At 41.6% G+C, this 25,195-nt stretch overlaps 1 protein-coding gene across 1 annotated transcript; it reads right to left on the bottom strand.

Moving 5' to 3' along the window:
* Window positions 1-1,309: 1,309 nt before the first annotated feature.
* NPM1 (nucleophosmin 1) lies at window positions 1,310-23,198 on the bottom strand. Its single transcript, XM_048861081.2, has 11 exons — window positions 23,037-23,198; window positions 21,982-22,061; window positions 13,702-13,821; window positions 12,589-12,682; window positions 11,160-11,260; window positions 10,112-10,176; window positions 8,947-8,998; window positions 6,820-6,909; window positions 4,709-4,816; window positions 2,976-3,050; window positions 1,310-1,663 (listed from the first exon to the last, which is right to left on the bottom strand). The coding sequence occupies exons 1-11, from the start codon at window positions 23,095-23,097 to the stop codon at window positions 1,625-1,627; spliced, it is 885 nt and encodes a 294-aa protein (XP_048717038.2). The 5' UTR covers window positions 23,098-23,198; the 3' UTR covers window positions 1,310-1,624.
* Between the last annotated feature and the right edge of the window lie 1,997 nt (window positions 23,199-25,195).

The raw sequence follows: 25,195 nt of genomic DNA, 5'->3' as shown, positions 1-25,195 counted from the left end.
GGGACAGCCTCAGATTAATACAGGATACTGTAGCAGTCATTTTCTCCTCTTTTCTTGAAATGCTGCTGCATCTCCCATTTGCTACAGACCTTGCTGAAAAATTTAGGACTAGTTTGACACAAGGGGCATTTATCAATCTCACATAGTGACAGTATAAACCAGATACGCACTTCCAATATGCAGGTATTACCACCTACCACACAGCAGGAGTATAGCCTGATCAGAAATGAAAGATACCAAGTAACGTGTTAAGTGGTAAACACCATATCATTCACTTGCTCCTTTCTGTTGCTTCAACACACAAGGGCAAATGCTTTACCTTGGCATTTTCATTTCACAGCAAGAATTGGTCAGGTTTTCAGATTTCAACCTGGAAGGCAATTCTCTCATCTTCTGTTTTTAACACTACCTTTCATGCCCTGGGTCCAGTGGTGGCTCTACTTATCAACTTTGCCATTTCTGACTAAGATTTTTGATTTATACACTTTGCAGACTGCCTCATCCACAGAGGAGAGAGACTTGGAAAGGCATTAACTCATACCAGAAGCTGTTTTAGTCCAAAGCCCAAAAGCTTGGCACAAGGGGCATCTGTACAAAGGATTAACTATTTTAATTGTCAGAACAAGGATATCCAATGATTTGGAATAAAAGAGCTATGCTCTCTCGTTAAATGAGAAACAGATATGCATGGCACATCTCCACAAGCAGCGTCAAAATCTTCTGAACAGTGTTAATTCCAATAATAGGTCCTATTAAAAACTGTTTCCTAATGTACCCTCCAAAACTTTTAGCCCACTGGTCTTAAAAATGTTTACTCAAAACCAAAGAACACTGGCATACCACAGCACTCAAAGAGCAGACACTCCAGCACAGGTCTGCAAATTTTTCCACAGAAAGCTCATTAGGCCCAACACAATCTCCTTAGAGGGAAGACAGCCACTTTGGGACAGTCTAGGAAATTAAGGATAAGGTCTTTTCTTCAAATGAGTGCAGCCAGGATTAATCCATCATTGCCCCCAACCATGTTTCTTACTGTTTAATAACGTTCAGCACCTGTTCAGCTCATGTGATCAATGGTATATGGTGCAAGAGTTGTGTTTGTAAGGCTGACCATCTTCAACGTGTTATTGATTCATACACTGTCCTCATCTCAGACTATTTCATTTTTTAAAAATCTCATTTAAAGAGATTGAGACATGTTTGGGTAAAAATATGGAATACATTTAGCAACTCCTATGAGAACTTAAAAGCTCTCATTCAATACACAGGCAACCCAACCCCTAAGCCCACAAAAATAAAGAAACGATAGTACTTTATCAAAATACTAAATTTTATTTTCACATGTACATTTAGTCTCCCCACCATTTCCATTTGTCTGACCACCACCTCTACTATGCCTTATCAAAACATTCCATACATATTTAAAATGAAGCAAAGGGTGGAGTTCCGTCTTTAAAAACTAAACAGGCATTTTGGACAACACATTCTTGGCAAAGTATTCTGGACGACATTTATCAGACAGTAGGGAAAGTTCTTTCAGCATATATAAAAAGGACAGCCAAATATTAATGGTTACAGAAATAAGACTGCACATTTTAATGAATGGTTTAAACTGTTTTCTTTCTTACAGAGTCTGTCTCCACTGCCAGAGAGCTTGAATAACCTGAAAGTATACACAAAAATGTTAGAAGTTGAAGTTAAAAATGGTGTAATTACCTATCTTCTGGATAGTACAACTTGGAGGTAACTGGACTGAACTATGCCTGTATATATGAAGTATTTTAAAAATCATTACTCCTGTATTTATCTTTACTCCACACATTTATACTATTGGTTAAAAGTATTAAAATAAAGCTACATAAATGCTGTAATCTGAAAAAAGCTGTATCCAACTCTACGTTGAACACATAGTAAGTTGTGTTTTTGGATGTTTGTGTTAAGAAGTTGTCATCCTCTAAAAAGTGCTATTTGTGGCAAACAATGGGCTGGTAAAAAGGCAAGTTTCTACTCTGCTTTAATACTGATTAGCTTAAAAGGATTACACCTCAAAGTCTTGTAGAAAGAGGCACAAAAATGTGGCAACGAATCCTTTACATACTATGCAGAGTATAAGCCATGCACTTTGCTGAACCAAATATACTTTTCAGCAAAACTTAAAAATGCAGTTTTTTTTTAAAAAAGAGACTGCACACTAAGAATCTAGTGAAGGAAAGTCAAGAGGAAGGGTGTGGTGGACCAGTTAGGCAAATATTGGCTGAACTCTGTCTGCCCTGACTTAAGGCAAATCAACTTCAGTAGCTGGGACTAACTGCTTTTAAACATTTTCTTTCAAGAACTTATGATTTTGTCTATCAGTCAATTTAACACCTTTGACCACTGGAGAAAGCAGGAAAAGCATAAAACCTTCTTCCAATGATAAAATTCCTTATGCTTCAGGAATTTTGATAGGGAAATCTAAGACATGCAAGGTTAGTCTAATGTCAAGCAATAACTAATCCTGTACCTTTCTGATACCAGCCTTTGGCATGCCCTTTCACAAGAGTCAAGTTGACTTTGGAAGACAAAGAAATAAGACTGCCATAATTTCTATTGCAAAATTCCCCCTTCCCAGCCCATCCCTTAACAAAAGGGAGTTTAAGAGCAGACTGCCCAAGTTGCCAAATGCAGCAGCAGGGAAAACCACAGCTCATTTCCTTAGCCAATGTGGTGCCAAAAGGAAAATTCTGTGGGTTTAGTAAGCAAGAGATAATTCACTAACCATATAAAAGCTGGAAAAATGTAATAAAACATTAGCGTTTCCATCGTAGCCAACTAAACCCTTAAAACAGTTTCCATTTATTTAATGTGAGGTATTGTTTGTGGTTTGTAACCCTTTGAAAGTCCAAAGCTTGTAGAGATTAAAAGTGAAAAAGAATCTATAAATCTTGTTACAGAAGTTCTTTTGGATTTTTCCAAGCCACTGTAAATTCAGTTACCTTCTGGTCCTGTGTCCTGAAACAATTCTTAACATAGTTGACAAATTTGGCTTCCACTTTAGGAAGGGCAGAACCCTATTGTAAAAAAAAAAAAAAAAAGGGTAAAGGTTTAGTATGTAAAACCACTGAATGGCTGCAATAAATGGAGAACCCTTAAGAAGTCTTAAATCCTTAGTACAAGTAAAAATTTTCAAAGCTAACTATATAGTGTCAGGAAACCCTCCCTATCATCAAAAGTTATTTAAAATAAAAATTTCAGCATCATCAAGGTTCTTTTACCAAACCCATCACCCTAGTATGAGGCCCTTGCCTATGCAATTGACTTGCCTTAAAAAAAACAAGCATAATGTCTATCACCACATCTCAGCATCAGTGGCCAACATTTTTATAGCTTATATTGCTGGCTGTTAATATCCACATGCACCTAAGTGTGAGGCATCTATGAAGTTGGAACGCATCTCTGGGATTCAATGTACAAGTAATTTGCAGACTAAAGCTCTTAAAGACATCCAGGGACTTGTGGCCCCCAGCACCCTCCATATTTTCTTTTAAAATAACCACCACCTATCCTGTACAATCATACAGCAAAAAAATTGCTATTCAAAATTATATTACATTAAGAAAATTTTGAAGATTTACACTATTAGATCATGTAGGGCAATGATATACCCAACAATTCAAAATGAGTAAGCTTAAAACAGTATGTTTTCCACCCTTAAAGTGTGGATAAAGCAAGTTTTCTACTAAGTGTCAGACTACATTTTAGAACCAATTTGTATTTTATAAATTAGCTAAGTGGTCAGCAGGACTGGTAAGCTTGAGCCAAACTCTGAAGGACAAAACAAAGCTAATATGTAGGGCTCTGTGTGTCACAGAAGTCATGAATTCTGTGACTTTCCGCAATCTTGGTGACTTCTGTAGGGGCCAGTGTGGCTGACCTTGGGGTCAGCTGCTCAGGTGGTCCTGGAGAGCCACACCAGCCACTTCTCCTTCCCCCTCCCGGCAAGATTTAAATCACAGGTATAAGTCATGGACAGGTCACAGGCCATGCATTTTTGTTTATTGCCCATGACCTGTCCATGACTTTTACTAAAAATACCTGTGACTAAATCGCAGCCTTACTAATATTTACCCACTCTGCACAAGTGAGATGCTCACACTCACTCCAAGTCTGCTGTAAAGGGTGTGGTTACTTTGAAAGTGAATAAAATAGCAACCTGTTTCTCCATCTATACCATCATTTACACCTAGCCAAACCTCACTGAAGATATGGTGGTTACACAGTTATTACTGAAGGCGTAACTCAGTCTGTGAAACTCTTTATTGAAGGTGATGAATGAGGAGGTACCCATACCTTAACAGATTCCGCACAAGGGTCTCTGGGGCTAGACCAAACAAGCTTTTACTTACAAAATGAGGGCCAAATTTTCAACCTTGTGCATCTTTATTACCAATTAGACATTTAAATGCTGATTTAGGTATCTACATACGACTTTAGGTGTCTAATTTTAAGAGAGTTTGAAATTTAAGTATGAGTGCATAATTAATGTTGAAGACAGGGAAGACTGAAAACATGAAACCCTACAATGCCATTTTCATATTGACGTCTCAGTGTCTTCTAGTAGGATATTTGTCACATCTCCTTTCCATCAGGATAGCATTGCTGAACTACTTGAAATCCAGGACAAAGTATTCCATTTGGAAAATGAACATTTCCATCAGTTTAAACTCACCTTTTCTATGGTTGCCTGCATCTTTGCTTTAATCTCCTCTAGCGAAAGGGGTACTTTTGGTGATTTTGGACTTTGTGGTTTATTTTCCTTTTTATTAGATGCCGGAGTCTGAAACAAGCAGCCAGTTTGTTACACATTTGTCAAGATTTTGCCATTGCAAAGAAGCTACTATAATTCTCTCACTACTTTCAGCTTTTGTTTTAGAAATGAAGTTATTAAAACACTGTTCAAACAATACAAAGGAAGCGACTGAATATAAAAAATATATTGGACATCATTTAAGTATACTAAGACCAAATATGGATATTAATACTGGATGATTCCTTCTTGCTCCAGTTTCCATATGACTGTTGCACCAGTAGATTTTATGTTCTCAATCTTCAATAAGGTATTAGAAAAGTCATCACAAAATGGAAAATTATTTAATTTGTGCTCCTCACTTCAAGTGGTGACAGGTTTTAAGAGGGCACATGTACAAACCACTCAAACTTTAGATTGATATTGATGTTACAAACAATACGTTCTGTACTACAAAATGGTTTATTACCAAATCACAGAAAATTTTCTGTGTGCCTTTTTCTTCTCAGGAAAATTATCTACCCAGTTCTTCCAAAGACAAACATAAAAGGCAAAACTTAATAGGAACTACCCAACTTAAAAACACTAAGGGCCTGTCGACACATTTTATAGCACTCTAACTTGCTGGCTCAGGGGTGTGAAAAATCACCCCCCTGAGCGCAGCAAGTCTGAGCGCTTTAAAGCGCTAGTGTAGACAGGCTCCAAGCACTGGGAGCTGTGCTCCCAGCTAATCCCCTTGTGGAGGTGGATTACCAGGAGCACTGGGAGAGCTCTCTTCCAGTGCTTGCGCGCAATCACACTCGCACTTCAAAGCGCTGCCGTGGGAGCATTCCCACAGCAGCACTTTGAAGTTTCCAGTGTAGCCATGCCCTAAGACAACCTATTACCATTAGGCTGGTGGTTATCAGCATCAACAGTGGTGCATATGTCTGCTCCAGCTACTAATTATAATTCTATAGATAATTCCAGCTAAAGGGATAGTATACATCTGCAAGCCTCTAGTTGCTTGGCTGGAAAATTATTTTTTCTTGCCTTTCTAGCAAAGAACAGTTGTCTGAACTATGACTGTAGCTCAAAGGCTTAGACCCGATCTTTCCTTTCCCATCATTACTTCACTTATCTGGACTAAGTTCAGATAGCTCTCATCCAAAACAATCTCAAAAAGCTACTAAAAAGCCAAATGCCTGCATGCTCCAGAAAGTGTGGGTTTTTGTTGTTTTGGGGGTGGGGGGGGGAATGCTGAAGAAGGGCTATCACCTGGACTGATGGCTTTTTTACTTAAATCTAGCCTGCTACTTTTCCCAAGATGACTGCTATCTTCATTCATATGCATTGGTTAGGAGCTTGGACACTATTGTGGAGAAGAAATCCTTTGCCTCACTAATCATGGCAGTAGGATTTCAAAAATTTGCAGAATGATTTCTAGCACCGCCTAACTTTCCTAGTTCACAATTCACATGTGATCAGTGAAGAGCAAACGGAAAGGGCTTTTTATGCAGTAACTGAATCAAAAGCACATGAGAATTGCTTGGCACTGATTAAGGGGCCATTTGATAGGATTAAGAACTCAAGCTTAATACTTACATTAATCAAAACAGGTCACCTTACTGGACAGGAGCAAAGGCAAATCCTAGCCTCAATGGAGGTGGTCAAGATCTAACCATAACAAGGATGTGACTAGACCATATCCACTTCTGTGCTGAACAAAACATCTGAGAGAGTAGGTATCTCAGGGTTTCTAAGCTCTGAGCTGGCTACCCTTTGCAGTCCATGGTTAGTTGAGCTAACCTAGATAATAAACCATTCTCTTTTCAAATTCAGATCAGTGCTGATTGCTCACCCAAGAGCCTGTATACCCCAGTTCCCTTATTAACTTTATCCTTAAATGAAAAGATGTGGATAATGAAATGAGTCCAGTCTTTAAGCGAGAAACCAAGTTATGGGTGAATACAACTAGAACTGCTACACCGCTTCCAACATTCATATGTTACACTCAACTGAATTTTTTTTCCCCATTATACGTAGTCACTCACTTTTGATTTAGATGCCGGCGTGGACGGCTTAGAATCTTTTCCATTCTGCTTTGATTTTGGAGTACTTTTTGCTGACAAATCCCGGGCAGGCTGAAGTTAAAAGAATTTTACACTTAGCATCTTCACAATCGAAGGAAGTTATGTAATAACCACAAATTGGAGAACAAAAGTAAACCGTTTAGAACAAAGATATTTATTTTTATTTTTTTTAATACTTGACAACTAGAAAGGTTTATTCTCATTTAAGAGAACACTGATTTTTCCTTGCATTTCTCATGAGGGAACTCACTTTAGCAGTGAAAATAACCACAATCTAAAGGACTTGAAATTGTCTAGGTTATAAAAATCTAAGATGGGCTTCTGATACACTGCAGACAAATTCCGGTCCGTTACATCAAATGAAAGTAGAATGAATATGCAGGTCATTTTGGCAGAAAGTATGCAGGTTTTCGGGAGCAAAGGGGGTACACATAGGAGATACCTTGTGTTTTATTCTACTAAATCCTATATGCAAAACCGGATTACTTTGACAAACAAGTCACTGCTGCTTTTGCTATGCCAAACTCCATGAGCAAGAAAACAGCTGGTACCACTATATAGTACCAGCTATTTGCCCTGTAGCAGGGCAAATAATGGTCTAAAGGCACTCCTACTGGCACTTGAACAGTTGCCACATAACAGGGCCAAAGGGGGTGAACACACATGGAATGGGGAATTTGATAGGTCAAGTGTTAATTACTTGCTACAGATAAGAAAAAGCACAATGGAGTGATTAAGATTTCCTATCAACACATTCCAAAGTTTGTACTCCAATTATAAGTCTACAATTCACTAGTTATAAGCATATATGCACAACTGAATGGAAAATGGAAGGATAGCTAGGATTGGACAGAACTCACAACCAAACAGGCTGTGAATTAGAAACCACTTTGTTACTTCAGTACAAGTTTGTGTACAGACCAGCCAAGCTTTTATTTAAAAGACCTAGCCCTTTTGATTAAGGTAACTTTTGAAATATGAAGTGATGTGATGCTGTCCCAAGTCTGCAAAAAGACTGAAAGATTAAACAAGGTGTAAAGTATCCCATTAATTTAAGGAGTGCAGGTTGACAATTTTAAACATCAAATCGATCATTTGCAGTGAAAAATAACACAAATAAGCTTTTCCCAGGCAGCTGGATATTTTACATAAAAGAAGTTTCCCTACAGGATAAATTTACAAGTTTTAAAGATGAAAATAAACTTCTGTAATACTTGACATATCCTAAAATTATCTGAAGATTTCCATCCCCCTCCACACTTGGTGATCAACACTCAAGCTTACCAAGAAATCCCTGGATTTCTTCAGAAGAGGTGCACTCTATGGCCCGACTGATACTGGAACCAGGCTGCACCCCATTTTCATTACAGGATTTGCCAGGCCAAACTCCTCTGCCCCCCAGTACCCAATTTTGTACCAACTCATTTTCTAGCTAATTACAATAATGTTTATGCCCACACCTGGCAAACTACTAAATTATGTGCCCCAATTCCACTGGGAGCCCTTGAACTAGCACATACTTAGTTTGAGAGTTGGCCAAATATACCAAGGAGGATTAAGGAACGTATGTATGAGCATGCAAAGAAAAAACCTAGGATTAACTGGATTAGTTAAAAGAAACCTGGAAGTTTAAGACAACTAACCTGTTAACAGTATCAGTAAGTAAAAACAAACTTTGGGCAAAACTGTTTTTAAAAGTTAGAGGCTTTGAGTCTGCAGCACAACTGTGACAACAGAAACTGAATTAAATAACTATTCATATATAATTTGTAGATGAAATAATTCTGAATGAAATGAAAGCCGGTGGTTTAATTTCCTGTAGCATACTGATAAGTTTTCTGCAGGGCTGTACATACAGGGTTGAGCCAACTACTTGGGTTTTTGCATTACCTCAATGGTCTCAAAGTTGAAACTGAATTACATAAAATAAGCAGAAAGCTACAACAGTCATGTGTATCTGAGACAGAAGTTTCTACTACCTAAATATGTAACCACGATTTTCATTATGTTTTAGGGTGACTGATACTTAAGATCTGCAAGTTTTCAAAAATCCAGACAAACATGGTCTCAAATATGAAGACTACTTACTTTCTTCATTGGAATCTTCTCTTCTTCCTCTTCATCTAAATCATCATCATCACTAGAATTAAAAATTACATTACTAAGAAGCCCACCCCAATAGGTACATAACTTTCAATTAACCCAAACAGTTCATTTTTCAGTGACTTCATCCTCATTCCTGTTCTTTCAATGGAAGATGTTTTAGTGAAGTAAGTGGACTTTGTCAAAAGCAAGTTAGACCACCAACTTGAAAAGAATCTTCTATAAGGTTAATATTTTACTACCCATCTTGGAAGAATGGGTATCAAGCAAAGCAGAGAATCTTTCAAACACTAAAAGACCATTTTTCTAATTTTCTTCCACTTACTACTGCAGTAAGAGTAACTTAGGAAAACTCTATCTCATGCTTGGAAATTGCCACTTCAAGTACATGCAGCATACTCTGCAGAGTTTTGTATTTATAAAGTAATGAGAAAAATATATATTAAGATGCTCTACAAAAAAGTGTTCATAATAGAAGATTTAAAACCTAGGTTGTTCGGCTTAAATGGCTTTCTTCCCTTCTTTCAGATCTCCACTTCTGCCTACCTTTGCACTTGCCCCTAACACTTCTCTCCCCTCTGGTTTTCTCACCCCCTATGCTACCTCTAGATTCTGCTTTAGTACAGAAGTAGCGCGCTGCCAGAAGATTAAGAAGTTTTGCTGAAGGGGTCAGATGTCATTTTTTATCATTTGTTTTCCCTTACAGTTTTCAACACAGCAGCCTCTCACAGAAGCACTTCAGCAAGTGCTCCTGGATTCATTTATGTGCTTCAATAAGACAATTAGCCCTGCTCCTCTAACTGAACTGGAATATCTCAACACCATTTCCTTCAAAAAAATTCTTGCACATACGTATAGGGGATCTCTCTTTTATTTTTTTTTTTTTTAAAAGAAAGATCCCATCACTTTCCCAAATGCCTAAAACAGACTCCCAATCTTGAGTCAGTGTTGAACGTAATCTATACAACAACATCATGACACATGAAGCCAAATCATATTTGGAGGTAAGGCTCACTATAAAATTTCTAGGCTAAGTAAGAACTAAATACCCTTGATTCAATGTCATGCATATTTTTCATGCTTGGAAGTCACTACCTCTGAAAACTAAACATTTCAAAATGCATTGCAAAAAAAGGAGAAAGATACACACTCTTCATCTTCATCCTCATCGTCATCTTCATCCTCATCATCATCTTCTAACAGTTTTGCTTTTTTCTTTAGAGAAAAGATTTGTTACAAATCTGGTTACAAAGTTAAACAAATGGTTTTCTGAATGTGCAATACAGATGGTACACAAGGTTTGTCAGAAATTTGCTCTTCCCATAAACAGTACTGTATCCCCAACAAGATGAAGGCCTCTTCTAGAGTTCCACCAGTTTAAATGTGTCACTTTATATCAAATAAGTAACCTGGTGCCAACTTGTGTGTTGGTACTTCAAACTGATTTACACCTGAATTGTATTGGATTACTTTGTATTGGTAAATTTACGGACACAAACTAAAACGATACTGGTTTAAAACCGATGAGTTTTAAGGACCTGGTTTAACCAAATCATTTTTTAAATTAAGTTAAAATTGAACCACTGCAACTTTTATAGATGTAGACAAGTCAGAAAAATCAGTTCTGTTAATGCCAATAAATTAAAAGGTTTACCAAATCCCTGTAACAAGAACCAAGAAAAGAAAGCCCAAGGTCTAAAACAACGGAAGCAAGTTTAAACACTGATGAAGTTAAAGGAGTTAACCATATGCTCACCATAAGCCAAGATATGCATTTGTTTTAAAAATACAGCTGATGCTACAAACTAAGAAAGAATACTAGCATGGAATACTATGTGACAAGGCCCATCATTGTGCATTATCTGCAATTTAACTACACAGGATATGGTTTTTCACTACCACCAGTTATACATTCAACCCCAATTTTTACACTAAAAAGCAAACTGAAAAATGCTAACCACTAACATCCAGTCAGACTTTAAAAATACTGTTAAATATACTTTAGAACTATGTACGGGAAAGTCTTAGTACTGATTTCCAGGATCTGAGTACCAAGTAACCTTTCTCCTACAGTTGTCAACAATCACCACCTTAATCGCAGTAAGAAATCCAGCTGCTTACTCTGCTTTAGGTGGTAGTGATATAAACTCTTCCAGGAGAAAGTCCTGAACTTACTTCATAAGAAACATCAACTCTACCTGTGGAGTTTTAGCTGCTATTCCGCTTGCTGGTCTCTTCGCGGAAGTGTTTAATATCTTCACTTCATCTTCATCTTCAGACTCTGGTTCTTCCTCTAATGCTAAGAAACAATACATGAATATTTTTGTACAAGGTCGAAGTGTTGACCATAATCGGGTCAGCCAGAGCTACAAAAAAATGGGTCATTTTTTAACCTCAAAAAACACATATCACTGTCCATTTTCTAGAACTGGAGTTCCCTTGAGGGGTTTTAGAATTAACAAATGCAGAAGTAGTTTTTCCACTAGTAAGCAACCATGTTACCCAAAAATCAAGCTGTGACTATTTGGGGTATCTTTCTATGTTCAACCTATAAATATGGCTAATTTTACAAAATTTATTGATGAATGTTTCACTAGACATGGGGTCAGTCATATACTATTAGTGTAAGGGTTGTGTCCTTCTAGGACCAGGGACAATGGAGAATCATTAACATAACATTGTTCCCATTTGAATGAGAACAATCTTAGGACAATGGAATGGCCGCATCTTAGCTGACACCAGTTTTTTCCAACTACTCTGGATAGGGCAGGAGTCTAAAGCAGTGGAATTTTCCCAGAAAGAGGAAACAAAGAAACTGGGTGTTAATGATAGCATTTAAAACCAGAGGCTGAAAGAGGAACATGGGCTCATGCTTTTGTGGAAGGGTCCTTTTTGGCCTAGTGTGTCCAGCAGAGGGAGCTTTACCTGGGCTGATACACAAACTCTCACCAGTTTGGTCAGTTTAGAACAGGGGTCTCAAACACGCGGCCCGCGTACTTATTTTCTGCAGCCCGCCAGCTCCCCATGGCACCCACACCCCACCAGCATTTACCTAGAGTAGCTCCAGCCTGGCGCACACTGGGGACAGGGCAGGCTCCCTGCCTGCCTGGCCCCTACACTGCTCCCGGAAGTGGACAGGACCTGGGGGAGGAGGGGCACAGGGGTCTCTGTGTTGCCCTGGCCGCTCCTCCAGGTACCTCCCCCAAAGCTCCCATTGGCCGTGGGAGCGGCCAGGGCAACACACAGACCCATGTGCGCACCAGGCTGGACCCACCCCCAGAACCCCTCCTGCAGCCAAACCCCCTGCCCTGAGCCCCCACCATCCCCCCCCAACCCCTGCCCTGAACCCCCTGCTGCACCCCACACCCCGACCCCCTGTGGGCAGGGAGGGGGCGGAGTTGGGGGTGGGGATTTCAGGGAAGGGGTGGGAAGAGGCAGGCCCTCAGAGAAGGGGTGGAGTGGGGTTAGGGCCAGGGGTCAGTGGTGCGGCCCTCAGGCCAATGTACTAGTCCTCACGTGGCCCTCATGGTCATTTGAGTCTGAGACCCCTGGTTTAGAATGTATTCTATATTTGTGACTAATATGAAACTTGTAAGTCTTCTCAATGCATTTTTAAATATAACATACCTACAAGATGCTGGCCACTGACATGAACTGGCCCTGAACCACATTTCAACCTCAAAACAACTGGAGGTGTAATCTCAAAGCCACCTAAAGAAACCTGAAGAGAAAGTATGTTGGTTATTTAACAGTAACTTAGTCAACACCTGACCACCAAATAATAAGTGCCAGAACAGGCAGTCAACCGAAATGATGCAGAAACAATGAAAATGGTAGAGCTGAAATTAACACAAACACAACAAACCAGCAGCTTCCTCATAGCAACAGTCAAGAAGGAATTATTAGAATGTTCAGGAGGCATTATTTATAACCCACATACAAGTGGTACCCAGTACAGTACCTCACTCATGCTCTACAGTGTTCCACTAGACTCATATTAAACAGGTAAGACCAAGAGAGAACCCTGGCAGGTATCTAAAAACCTCCCTGGGGTCTGAGAATCAAACTGAGTTCTCATCTCACTATAGATCAACATCAGTATATAGGTTGTGTGGGTCTACCTGGCCCCTCAATTCCACCTTTATAATCATCTCTTCACCACTGTGTAACCCAATGCCTTCCCCCAAAGGGTATGCACAGGTGCAGTTGGAATAAACTATGCATAAGGAGTAACATCTATCTCACACTTGTTGGCTCTATAGGACTAATGAATAAAGCAACAGAAATTCATCACTGACACGTGCAGTTATGAATGAACACCTAGGTGCACATTTGCTGAGTAACATGCACTGTGATTTACAAATAACTGAAATCGCTCTAAATTAAGGAAACCCACTCAGATCCAGCTTAGCACAAAATAAGCTTCCATTAAGAGATTAAAGAAACATTAGACCACGCAATTCCCCCCCATATTTTAATTAAAATGGAAGCTTTATAAAGTTAAAAATTCTTCCATTTTCCAAATTAAATGACAGTTATGCTCATGTCCAAGAACCTGAGAATGAACTGACCAGAGACCCATCCAAGAATACAAATGAAACAGAAGTATTTTAAAAATTCTCATTTAACTCCTGAAGTTAGAAACAAGGATTTGCTTTATTATTTCTACTTTGTTAGTGTTTCTTAGCTGAGATTACCACTTGACACCAAAGTTTATCAATAATATATGTTTGTCCTTACCGTAGGCTGGACTGACATTTTCAAAGATGCCAGTGTGACTTTAATAGGGTTCCCTTCATAGTCCAATGCCTCTGCTTCTATGACATGTAATTCATCTTTGGCACCAGCACCCAAACTGACCTATGCAAGAAGTGAAATATATTCTCCTTTATGAAAAGCTGAACCACCATTCTTAAATTGCCAAAACTGTTAGAAGAAACTTAGAATTTAAAATGTATTTGAAAGTAATTCACAATTTTAACAGTATTTTTACCCCTTAAGACTAAGTAAAGATATGTTTTTTGGTTATCTTTCTGCAGTGAAACCACCAGAGACTTATTTAATTAGCATCAGACTGCAGTTAGATATAACCTGAATTATTAATTTTCAATAATGAGAAAATAGTAACCAAACTGAACTTTTTATGCTATAAGATACATTGAACAAAACAAGGTTTTTATAGTGTTTAGTTGTATATTTGTATAGTTCCATCATTCCCCAAAACCATAGTGACTAAGATCAAACTGATCTAGTGGGCCAGGTGAATCCATCTGGTAATGGATATTCCAGGGACACTGACTTGCACAGATGAAAACAGCACAGCCACCTCACCTCTTGTTCTCTTTAGACTTACACCATACCAATTAACTGGCTGGGGAAAGCTGTTTGGTCCAGACAGGAGTTCTAGCCAGGTATCTGTGATGAAAGTGAGGCCAGTATCTTATAAGATCTGACTAAGGCTACTGCTTGTTTATTCAATATTGCACACAGTTCTGGTCGCACCATCTCAAAAAAGGTTAGGATTGAAAGAAGTAGAGGGCAACAAAAACGATTAAGGGTATGGAACATCCTCTATGTGAAGAGAGATTAGAAGGATTGGGACCATTCAGCTTAGAAGACAAGACAACTAAGGGGAGACTTGACAAAGGTCTATAAAGTCATGAATGGTGTGGAGAAAATGAATAGGTAAGTGTTTTTATCCTTTCACATAAAAACCAGGGACAACGGTTCTGCTGTGTTTTACTGACTGACAGCAACTGTTTTGTATGTCTGTTGATCTGCCCACCCTATCCTTTTGTGGCAAGAGACTGCATTAGCAGCTCAGAGGAGTGGCTAATAGCCTTCCAACAGCTATGAGTAGCAGCTGAGTTTGCGTCAGGAAGCCATGTAACTTATGGCCACAGAATCTATAAGGAACCATGGTGATCATGTAGTCTGATGTCCTGTATAGCACAGGCCATAATACTTCCATAAAATAATTGCTAGACCAGATCTTTTAGAAAGACACCCAATCTTGATTTTAAAGTTAATGATGGAAAATCCACCATCACCCCTCATTTCCTGTCAATTTTCCTAGCTTCAACTTCCAGCCACTGTGTTATACCTTTCTCTGCTATATTGAAGGGCTCATTAAATCTTTGTTCCCCATGTAGGAACTTATAGAAGGTAACCAAATAACCCCTTAACCTTGTCTTTGTTAAGTTAAATAGATTGAGCTGCCCAAGTCTATCACTATAAGACATGTTTTCTAACTTTTTTCATCATTGTTCTGGCTCTTCTCTGAACCCTCTCCAATTTATTAAAATCTCTCGATTTGTGGGCCCCAAAACTCAACACAGAAACAGTAGCACCAGTGCGCAATAGAGGTAAAATAACCTCTCTATACCTACTCCAGACAAGTTAAGCATCTGAAAGACTACTCAGTGATTTATGTTATGTATTGCCGTATATATAGTTCACATGTAGTTCATTATGACCTTTACCTCCTAAACATACCATCAGAAGATTCCATTTTATCTACTTCACCTCTTCCCCATCTACTGGGAGAATATTTATGTAAATTAGCATATCTATATTTCATCTGGAAACTCCTGGGGGCAGGGACAGTTTTCTGTGAAGTGGGGTCTCTGGAGACTACTGCAGTACAAACTATAGATTTACAGATTAGACATTCAGAAAGGATCATTGTGATCGAAATCTGACGAACTGCATAACACAGGCAACAGAACTTTCTGGAATTTTTTAATCCCTGTTTGATTAGACTAGAGTATCTTTTAGACAAAAATACAATCTCAATTCCTAGTAATGTACACTCCACAACCCCAATGAAGAACTTATTGTAAAGGCTTGGTTTCACTTTTCATTAAATACAGGGAATCAACCCGTTTACTATGAAAAATATACACCTTCCACTGATTTACAACCCAATCCGCTTAAAGATTGAACTTCCTGAAATTTTTCAAATCAATGTTATCCTAAGGTTTATTTAAATATCAGACCCTTAAGAATTTTATTTTGAGTGTCATGATTTTTTTAGCCTCAAATGGCATTTTTTTTAAACTGATCTTCGTAGCATTTATTTAAGGGATGGGCTACTTTTTAGAGGCTTACTATGCATTTATTAATAAATTAACAAATTGTAAATTATGAAAAATGCTGTCCAGGATGCTGAATATTTCAGAAATATTCAGAAAACTTTCTGTACTGATGCTGGAAGGCTATAATCCCTCCACACTCAAGCAGAGCTAAAATGTGTGTTCCCTATAGCATATGGCGATTGTGACAGTGCTGAATTGTGGTGGAGAAGCAGGCAGGCAACTGGCCTAACTTTACTTCTTTGAGTTTGTATGTGACACCTTAACTGCTAGAAGTGTGTTTATGAATAAGAACGGCTCTTATCCCACAGTAACTGCATTAGAGGCAATGCCTTTTCCCACTGTTAGGATTGCAGCAAAATTGTGCATCAGTTTCAGACTGTATAGATTCCCCCCCGCCGCCGACAGTACTTTTTAGTGTGAGCTTTCTTATGATATCCACGACTGAATAACCTACAGTTGGCTCCAGTAAAGTTATGTTTCATTTAGTAAGTGAATCATTGCTCTCGTAATGATTGTATGTTCTTCTGAACAGGAGACAGTGTATAGGAACTAACACAAGAATGACTAGGCAGACTTAAGTACCCAGCTCTTTGCTATCATGTAACTTAATTTGGCTTTCACTTATCACAATTTAATAGTCTTCATATTACATGATTGATTTTGGGTACACCCAAGAGCTCAATCTCCAGTCTTTGACACGCTTCAAAAATAAGGACAATTAAGCAGTAAAACTCCAGAAAAAGCAAGAAAAATGTAACACTTAAATATTGATGTTTTTTAAGCTCGTCTTGTGTAAAAAGTCTATCAACTGCAAAATTTAATCATTTTCTTGCTTTGATTTTTAAACAGCTACAAACAATTGTAAAAGTACCATTATCCCCCTTAGAGCTCCATATGGGACAACCAACCCATATTCAGCATTGTGAAAATAAATTTAATTTTATTTAATATTAATATTAAAATAATCTAATTTTGCATTTCAATGCTTATTCTCTTTAAAAGCAAACTGAAAAACATTCAATAACAGAGGTGGGCAAACTACGGCCCGCAGGACCTTCCTGCCCGGCCCCTCCCCTGCTGTTCCCCCTCCCCCGCAGCCTCAGCTCACTGTGATGCCAGTGCGGGGCTGCGAGCTTCTGCCAGTAGTGCAGCTGCAGAACTGCGGGCTGACCCGGTGCTCTGTGCTGCGCAGTGGCATGGATGGCTCCAGCCGGGCGGCATGGCTGCCTGTCCTGGTGCTCTGGGCAGCGCGGCCCTAGCGCTGCCAGCCACCAGTGCTCCAGGCAGCGCAGTAAGGGGACAGGATGGGGGTTGGACAGAGGGCAGGGGAGTTCGGGGTGGTGGTCAGGGGGCAGGGGCATGGATAGTGGCAGGGGTGGTCAGAGGATGGAGTGGCAGGGGGACAGTCAGGGGACAGGGAGGGAAGGATGGGGCAGGGGACAGAGAGAGGTGCGCACAAGCATCGGGGGCAGGGAGGTTGGATGGGGCAGGATTCACCAGAGGGGGGCATCAGGGGGGCGGGGTCAGAGCCACGCCTGGCTGTTTGGGGAGGCACAGCCATACAACCCGATGTGGTCCTCAGGCCAAAAAGTTTGCCCGCCCCTGCATTAACATACATACATAATTACTTCATAATTATATGTTTTAAAGGAACATCATCTAAACTGAGTCCAGGGTTTTCTTTCCCTCATCAACAGGTAAAGACATTAAAAGAAATCTGAGTAAGAGAGCATTTTCTACACTTAAGCATGATTTCATCAACTGCTGCTATTTACAGTTTCATCCAAAAAAATCTCAAGGAGCTTTACAGACTATGTATAGAAATCACTTCAGTCCACCACTGAAATGTAGACATTTCTGGCATTCTGCATCAATCACTACATTAAATGTTTTAGGAAGAAATAAATGAAAGATACCGTATTTTATTAAATTATGTGCAGAGTGTATAAAAATCAAAGATTGTAAGTATTTTAAATTAGATTTGAAATCAACATCTTATGTTAAGGGCTAAATTTACTATAATTATTAAAATGATTCAAATAAATACAAAAATAATATTAAGCAGTACATTGCTGCCAAGTTTCAAACCACTGAACTGGAGAGAGTCCCTGGTTAAGCACCTGGAACCAGAGTTTATTGAAGTTCTAACCCAGCTGTTGATAGCAATATTCTCTGCATTTGCAGAAGAGGCTATTTTCTTCATTTCAGTTTAATGACTAACTCATGAACAGTTAAAAACAACCAGGAGTTGAAAAGGCAGGAAAGCTTGTTTTCTTCTTCCAATCGATGAATAAAACTATGTGTGAAAGGATGAGATAGTAAATAGTGGTGTCCCCCAGGGGTCTCTTCTGGGACCAGTCCTATTCAACATTTTCATAAATGAACTGGAAAAAGGGGCAACAGTGAGGTGACAAAATTACTAAAGATAGTTAAGACCCAGGCAGACTGCGAAGAGCTACAAAAGGGTCTCTCAAAACTGGCTGACTGGGCAACAAAATGGCAGATGAAATTTAATGTTGATAAATGCAAAGTAATGCACATTGGAAATCATAATCCCAATTTACATATAAAATGATGGGGTCTAAATTAGCTGTTACCACTCAAGAAAGATCTTGGAATCATTGTGGCTAGTTCTTTGAAAACATGCACTCAATGTGCAGTGGCAGTCAAAAAAGCAAGCGGAACGCTGGGAATAATTAAGAAGGGGATAGAAAATAGGACAGAAAACATTATACTGCCTCTATATAAATCCATTGTAGCCCACATCTTGAATACTCTGCAGATGTGGTCACCCCATCTCAAAAAGGATATATTGGAAATGGAAAAGGTTCAGAAAAGCGTAACAAAAATGATTAGGGGTATGGAACAGCTTCCGTATGAGAGATTAATAAGACTGGGACTCTTCAGCTTGAAAAAGACAGCTAAAGGGAGATATGACGGGTGTAGAGAAAGTAGATAAGGAAGTGTTTACTGCTTCTCATAACACAAACTAGGGGTCACCAAATGAAGTTAATAGGCAGCAGGTTTAAAACAAACAAAAGAACGTATTTCTTCACACGATGCACAGTCAATCTGTGGAACTCCTTGTCAGAGGATGTTGTGAAGGCCACGACCATAACAGGGTTCAAAAAAGAACTAGATAAATTCATGGAGGCTAGGTCAATCAATGACTATTAACCAGGATGGGCAGGAATATCTTTGAAAACTCATGGCGATCTGGGGAAGTCCCGGACGATGACTGGAAAAAGGCTAATGTAGTGCCAATCTTTAAAAAAGGGAAGGAGAATGATGCTGGCAACTACAGGCCAGTCAGCCTCACTTCAGTCCCTGGAAAAATCATGGAGCAGGTCCTCAAGGAATCAATTCTGAAGCACTTAGAGGAGAGGAAAGTGATCAGAAACAGTCAGCATGGATTCACCAAAGACAAGTCATGCCTGACTAATCTAATTGCCTTCTATGATGAGATAACTGGCTCTGTGGATGAGGGGAAAGCGGTGGACATGTTGTTCCTTGACTTTAGCAAAGCCTTTGACACCGTCTCCAACAGTATTCTTGCCAGCAAGTTAAAGAAGTATGGTCTGGATGAGTGGACTATAAGGTGGATAGAAAGTTGGCTAGATTGTCGGGCTCAACGGGTAGTGATCAATGGCTCCATGTCTAGTTGGCAGGCGGTATCAAGCGGAATGCCCCAAGGGTCGGTCCTCGGGCCGGTTTTGTTCAATATCTTCATAAATGATTTGGAAGCTGGTGTGGATTGCACCCTCAGCAAGTCTGCAGGTGACACTAAACTGGGAGGAAAGGTAGATACGCTGGAGGGGAGGGATAGGATAAAGAGGGACCTAGACAAGTTAGAGGATTGGGCCAAAAGAAATCTGATGAGGTTCAACAAGGACAAGTGCAGAGTCCTGCACTTAGGACGGAAGAGTCCCACGCACCACTACAGACTAGGAACCGAACGGCTAGGCAGCAGTTCTGCAGAAAAGGACCTAGGGGATACAGTGGATGAGAAGCGCATATGAGTCAACAGTGTGCCCTTGTTGCCAAGAAGGCCAATGGCATTTTGGGATGTATAAGTAGGGGCATTGCCAGCAGATCGAGGGATGTGATCGTTCCCCTCTATTCGACATTGGTGAGGCCTCATCTGGAATACTGTGTCCAGTTTTGAGCCCCGCACTACAAGAAGGATGTGGAAAAATTGGAAAGAGTCCAGCAGAGGGCAACAAAAATGATTAGGGGACTGGAACACATGAGTTATGAAGAGAGGCTGAGGGAACTGGGGATGTTTAGTCTATGGAAGAGAAGACTTAGGGGGGATTTGATAGCTGCTTTCAACTACCTGAAAGGGGGGTTCCCAAGGGGATGGCTCTAGACTGTTCTCAGTGGTAGCGGATGACAGAACAAGGAGTAATGGTCTCAAGTTGCAGTGGGGGAGGTTTAGGTTGGATATTAGGAAAAACTTTTTCACTAGGAGGGTGGTGAAACACTGGAATGCGTTACCTAGGGAGCTGGTGGAATCGCCTTCCTTAGATATTTTTAAAGTCAGGCTTGACAAAGCCCTGGCTGGGATGATTTAGTTGGGGATTGGTCCTGCTTTGAGCAGGGGGTTGGACTAGATGACCTCCTGAGGTCCCTTCCAACCCTGATATTCTATGAATAGTGTCCCTAGCCTGTTTGCCAGAAGCTCGGAATGAGCGACAGGGGATGGATCACTTGATTACCTGTTCTGTTCATTCCCTTTGAGGTACCCAGCACTGGCCACTAGTTGGAAGACAGGATACTGGGCTATATGGACCTTTGGTCTGACTCAGTAGGGCCATTCTTATGTTTGTATGAGATCTACTAGTTCTAAAATCTTGAAGGATATGGTGACCAGACAATCAGTTCAACTCACTAACTACAGATAAGACTTACTTAGCTTTAAACACAAACCATGTTTTGTTCAACTTTTTTCTTATGTACCAGCACATTTAAAGTAGTTTTATTTAGTAAAGTTAAAATTTTATTTTGTGCATTTTAATTAAATTTGCATTTCTATCCAAATACAGCATGAGAAAAAGTAATAAAAAACCATCGTCAAAGTACATCATTCACCATTTTCTAACAAGTAAAAATTAAGAATCTAAAGTGTAAGTTAAGATATGTCACAGCATAATTAAATATGTTGCTAGCAAAAACCACCACCAAACTTAACATAAAGGCTATGTTTAGCTGCAAATCAAAATATTTTGATTAACAAGGAAAAAATGCAAAACATGACTAAAATTGAGGATTTAAATTAAAGTTTCCTGCTTGCAATGATTAAAATCAGTGACTTAAATCAATCCACCCTGCTATATGGCAAAAGCAGTGGTATCACACACAGTTATTTCATCTAGTCTTGCAATAGAAAAGAATCCTGAATTCTTAAACTGGCAAGCAACTGAACAAATTGCTTGGTAAGTAAATGTTTAAGCTTGACATACAGGTATTTTAATTTTTGCAGTAGTGAAAGGTATAATCATTACTCAATTTGTATTAAATTGTTTTTACTTTTCCAAAACAGCGTTCCGACATATAAAACTGACATACATAACATGCTTATTTTAAAATTAATTTCTCTTCATCAAAAAGAAGAGTTCTTAGTAAATTTTAATTACATCAATAATTCTGAAGAAATTTAAATACAAATTATGTAAACTGAATAGAAAATAACAAGTTTCATGTAATTTTACTCTTAAGTATCTATCTCAAAATACTTAAGTAGCTTTTATAAATTTCACAAAAGCACCACTGAAATACAATGGAGCACAACATCCAACACACAAAACTATACAGCAGGATAAAAGTGATTCAATGATTTTCATTTATGATTCCCATGATTATGAAGGCTGAAAGCTACCTTCCACAGGACCATAATCTTAAATTTCCGAGCACGAGGACTTACTGTTCTCAGTGACAACTGGTGTTCATTTTCCTCATCGTGCACCTTGAAGTGATACTCCTTATCTGCTTTTAGTTCACAACCTGCAAAAGTTCGGTTAAGTTACAGGTAAAATATTTTAACTATAAAACTGCACATATATTTATTACATATTAAAATGTCTTTCCTTTCAGTACTTATTTATTAGACGTTAGTAAAGCCAAAACCTACAAGCTTGCACTTCAAAAATCTAAATTTGTATACAAAATGCAGGGTTCCTCAATGCTCACATCTCAGATTTAATAGCAGAAAGAAACGCAGCGAGGTCTCAATACCAAAGCTAACCTTTAAAAAAAAAAGGACAGAACATTTGTTAGTACGCTAGAAAAAGGCAGAGCACAATATTTGCTTCTTATTTGGTCACCTGATTGGTAATTCGCAAGTGTCGGTAATTTTTAAGGGGTCTCAGAGAATCGTTTGTGAAAGCTGCTGAGATTCAAATGTATTAAAACAGTTAGCTGCAGTGGGGCCGATCGCGTACTAAATATGGGCCTGCGGGGTTCACAAGCGGGGCCCGGTTCCGCCCACGCCTTTTCTCTGCTCGCAGCGCGGCCCTTCCACGTGCTTCACCCCGAGACGCAGCCGCCCCACGCTGCCATGTGCGCCCAGGGCATTTACCGGCTGCAGGCCCGCCGCGCGCGAGGGAAGCGCATCCCCGGGAACTAGCCGCTCGGAACTAGCTAGCTCGGGAACCAGCCCCGGGGAGAAGCGGCTGCTCCTGCCTGGGGAACGCGGGGAGCAGAAGGAACAAAGCGCCGGCCGCTGCCAGGAGCTCGAGGCCGGAGCAGACGCCACGTGCGAGCGCCAGCCACGTGGGGTCGGAGGGGTGGGGGGGCTGCCGCTCCTGGAGCGGCTCTGCGGAGTCCCCGCCGCGAACCCTCGTCCCGCGGCCCCCCCCCTCAGCCCCCGTGCGCGCTGCCACCCCGTGAGCAGCCTGGGCCCAGGCGGCCGCGCCATGCCCGCGAGGATAGCGGCCCCCAGGCGGGACGGGCCCGATCGTGGGCGGCGCGGGTCGTTACCGAAGAGGAAGGTCTGGGGGCGCAGAGGGCCCATGCTCTCCATGTCCATGCTGTCCTCCATGGTCTCGGGCCTGCTCCTGGGGGGCTAGTGGCTGCGCTCTCCGGACGGAATTGCACTGAGGGGAAGCTTTCGCCACCCCCACACCACTATATAGCCTCCGTGTTCTCGCGAGAGCTGCACTCTGCAACCCCGCCCCTTCCTCTTGCCTTTCTCCACCGCGGCAGCCATGCGACCCCCTAGTGTCTACGCTGCGCGTGCGCCGGCTTCGCTCGCGTGCTCCTTCGCTTCCTTGCTGTGTGCGCTCTCGCGAGCTCTCTGTCCCCTCAACCCGGGAAAGGGGGGGTGCCTTGTGTTCAAAATGGCGGTCGGTGTCCCCTGCTCCTGGCTATTATCACTCGCGGCAACCCCCCTGAGCCGCGCCCCTCCACGCGAACACAAGTTAACTGCGGCTGAGGGGAAGTGGGCTGGGCTCTCCCGCAGCCGTGTGCATCTGGGGCTAGGCCCCCAATGTCACGCGTTGTGTGGCGACGGAAAGAGCCACGGCAGAGCTGTGACCCCCACCACACGCCCTTCCGAGGCCTGACCCGCTCAGGGGACACCGCCGCGCGGGCGGTTTATACAGCCCTGCGTGCTCCCCTGCCAGGATGGGAACCGTAGGAAGCGGCTGCGCCACAGTGGCAGGGCTGTGCAGTGTAGATCCCCTCAGGCAGCTCAGCCCTCTTCACGCCCCTGAGCAGCAGGGCCCTGCTGTTGGGTATGTCTACACTGCAGTTAGATCCCCGCAGCTGGTGTGTGCCGGTTGACTTGGGCTCGAGGAGCTGGAGCTAAGGGGCGGTGTAGATGGTCAGGCTGGAGCCCAGACTCCAGCGCCTGCAAAGTGGCAGGAACTGGTGGCCCAGCCTATATTCCACCTTGGTCCCGAGGCCCGCCGGGGATATCAGTTGGCAGCTCCTTCACGGGGTCGTGAGCACGGGCGTGTACTTGGCGCGGTTCACCCCAATCCCATACACGTGCCCCGTTTGCAGCGTGAGGGAAACCCTGCCGCACGTCTACCTGGAGTGTGCCAGGCTGCAGCCCTATTCCGGCTCCTCATGAATATTTTGTTGATTTTGGTTGCACTTTTCCCCTCACCTCCTTATCTATGCACTCCCTGTCCGTGGCCCCACTAAGTCGCGGGACCTCCTGGTCAACCTCCTCCTGGCCCTAGCTAAAGTGGCCATCTATAAAACCAGGGTGAGGAGGTTGGCCAATGGAGTCTCCTGTGACTGTGGAGCCTATTTCTGATCCTCCGTTCATTCATGCCTCCGGGCAGAGTTCCTCTGGGCGGCGTCCACTGACTCCCTTGACGCCTTTGAGGAGCAGTGGGCGCTGTCCGGGTTCCTCTGCTCGGTGTCCCCGTCTGGTTCTCTTCATTTGACCCTTTGACCGCACTCCTGTCCCTGTTGTTCATTAGTTGTCCCCTGTAATTATTTGGTTTTCCAGGTCGTGTGGACCCCCCACTTAGGCTGGGGGGGGGGATCCTTTAGCAGTGGGCGGGCTTCACACACCCACTTCCTGGATCCCAATAAGGCAAAGTGGCAGGATCCCAGAGCTGGGGCTGGAGCCGGAGTGTCTGCACTCAAACAGTCCCTTCACCGGAACCGCTTCACCTGAGTCAGCTGGCATGGCCCAGCCATGCGTGTGGAGCTGTGTAGACATACCCTTAGAGCAGCGGTTCTCAAACTGTGGGTCAGAACCTCATTTTAATAGGGTCACCAGGGTTGGCGTTAGACTTGCTGGGGTCCAGAGCAGAAGCCTGAGCCCCATCACCCAGGGCCAAGGGCTTCAGCTCTGGGTGACAAGGGTCAGGTTACAGGCCCCGTGCCTGGGGCTGAAGCGCTTGGGCTTTGGTCCCCACTTCTGGAGACGTAGTAATTTTTGTTGTCAGAAGGGGGTCATGGTGTGATGAGAGAACCCCTGCCTTAAAGGAATAGTGTCCGCATAGCCAAGGGACTATAACTGTGTGTGCACTAAAGGGACTCTACCACTTTAAAATAGATCAATATAATTAAAGTGGTATCACTGTACAGATAAGGCCTGACATGAGGAATGAAGCAGTTAAAAATGTTGATATTCAGATTACCATCATGGAGATCTGAGTTAACACCTCACTGAAATG

Source organism: Caretta caretta, chromosome 8, assembly GCF_965140235.1.
Source record: "Caretta caretta isolate rCarCar2 chromosome 8, rCarCar1.hap1, whole genome shotgun sequence".
In the NCBI taxonomy this organism is placed as follows: Eukaryota; Metazoa; Chordata; order Testudines; family Cheloniidae; genus Caretta; species Caretta caretta.
The sequence above is the reverse complement of the archived record's forward strand: the minus strand, read 5'-3'. Positions and strand labels throughout refer to the sequence as shown.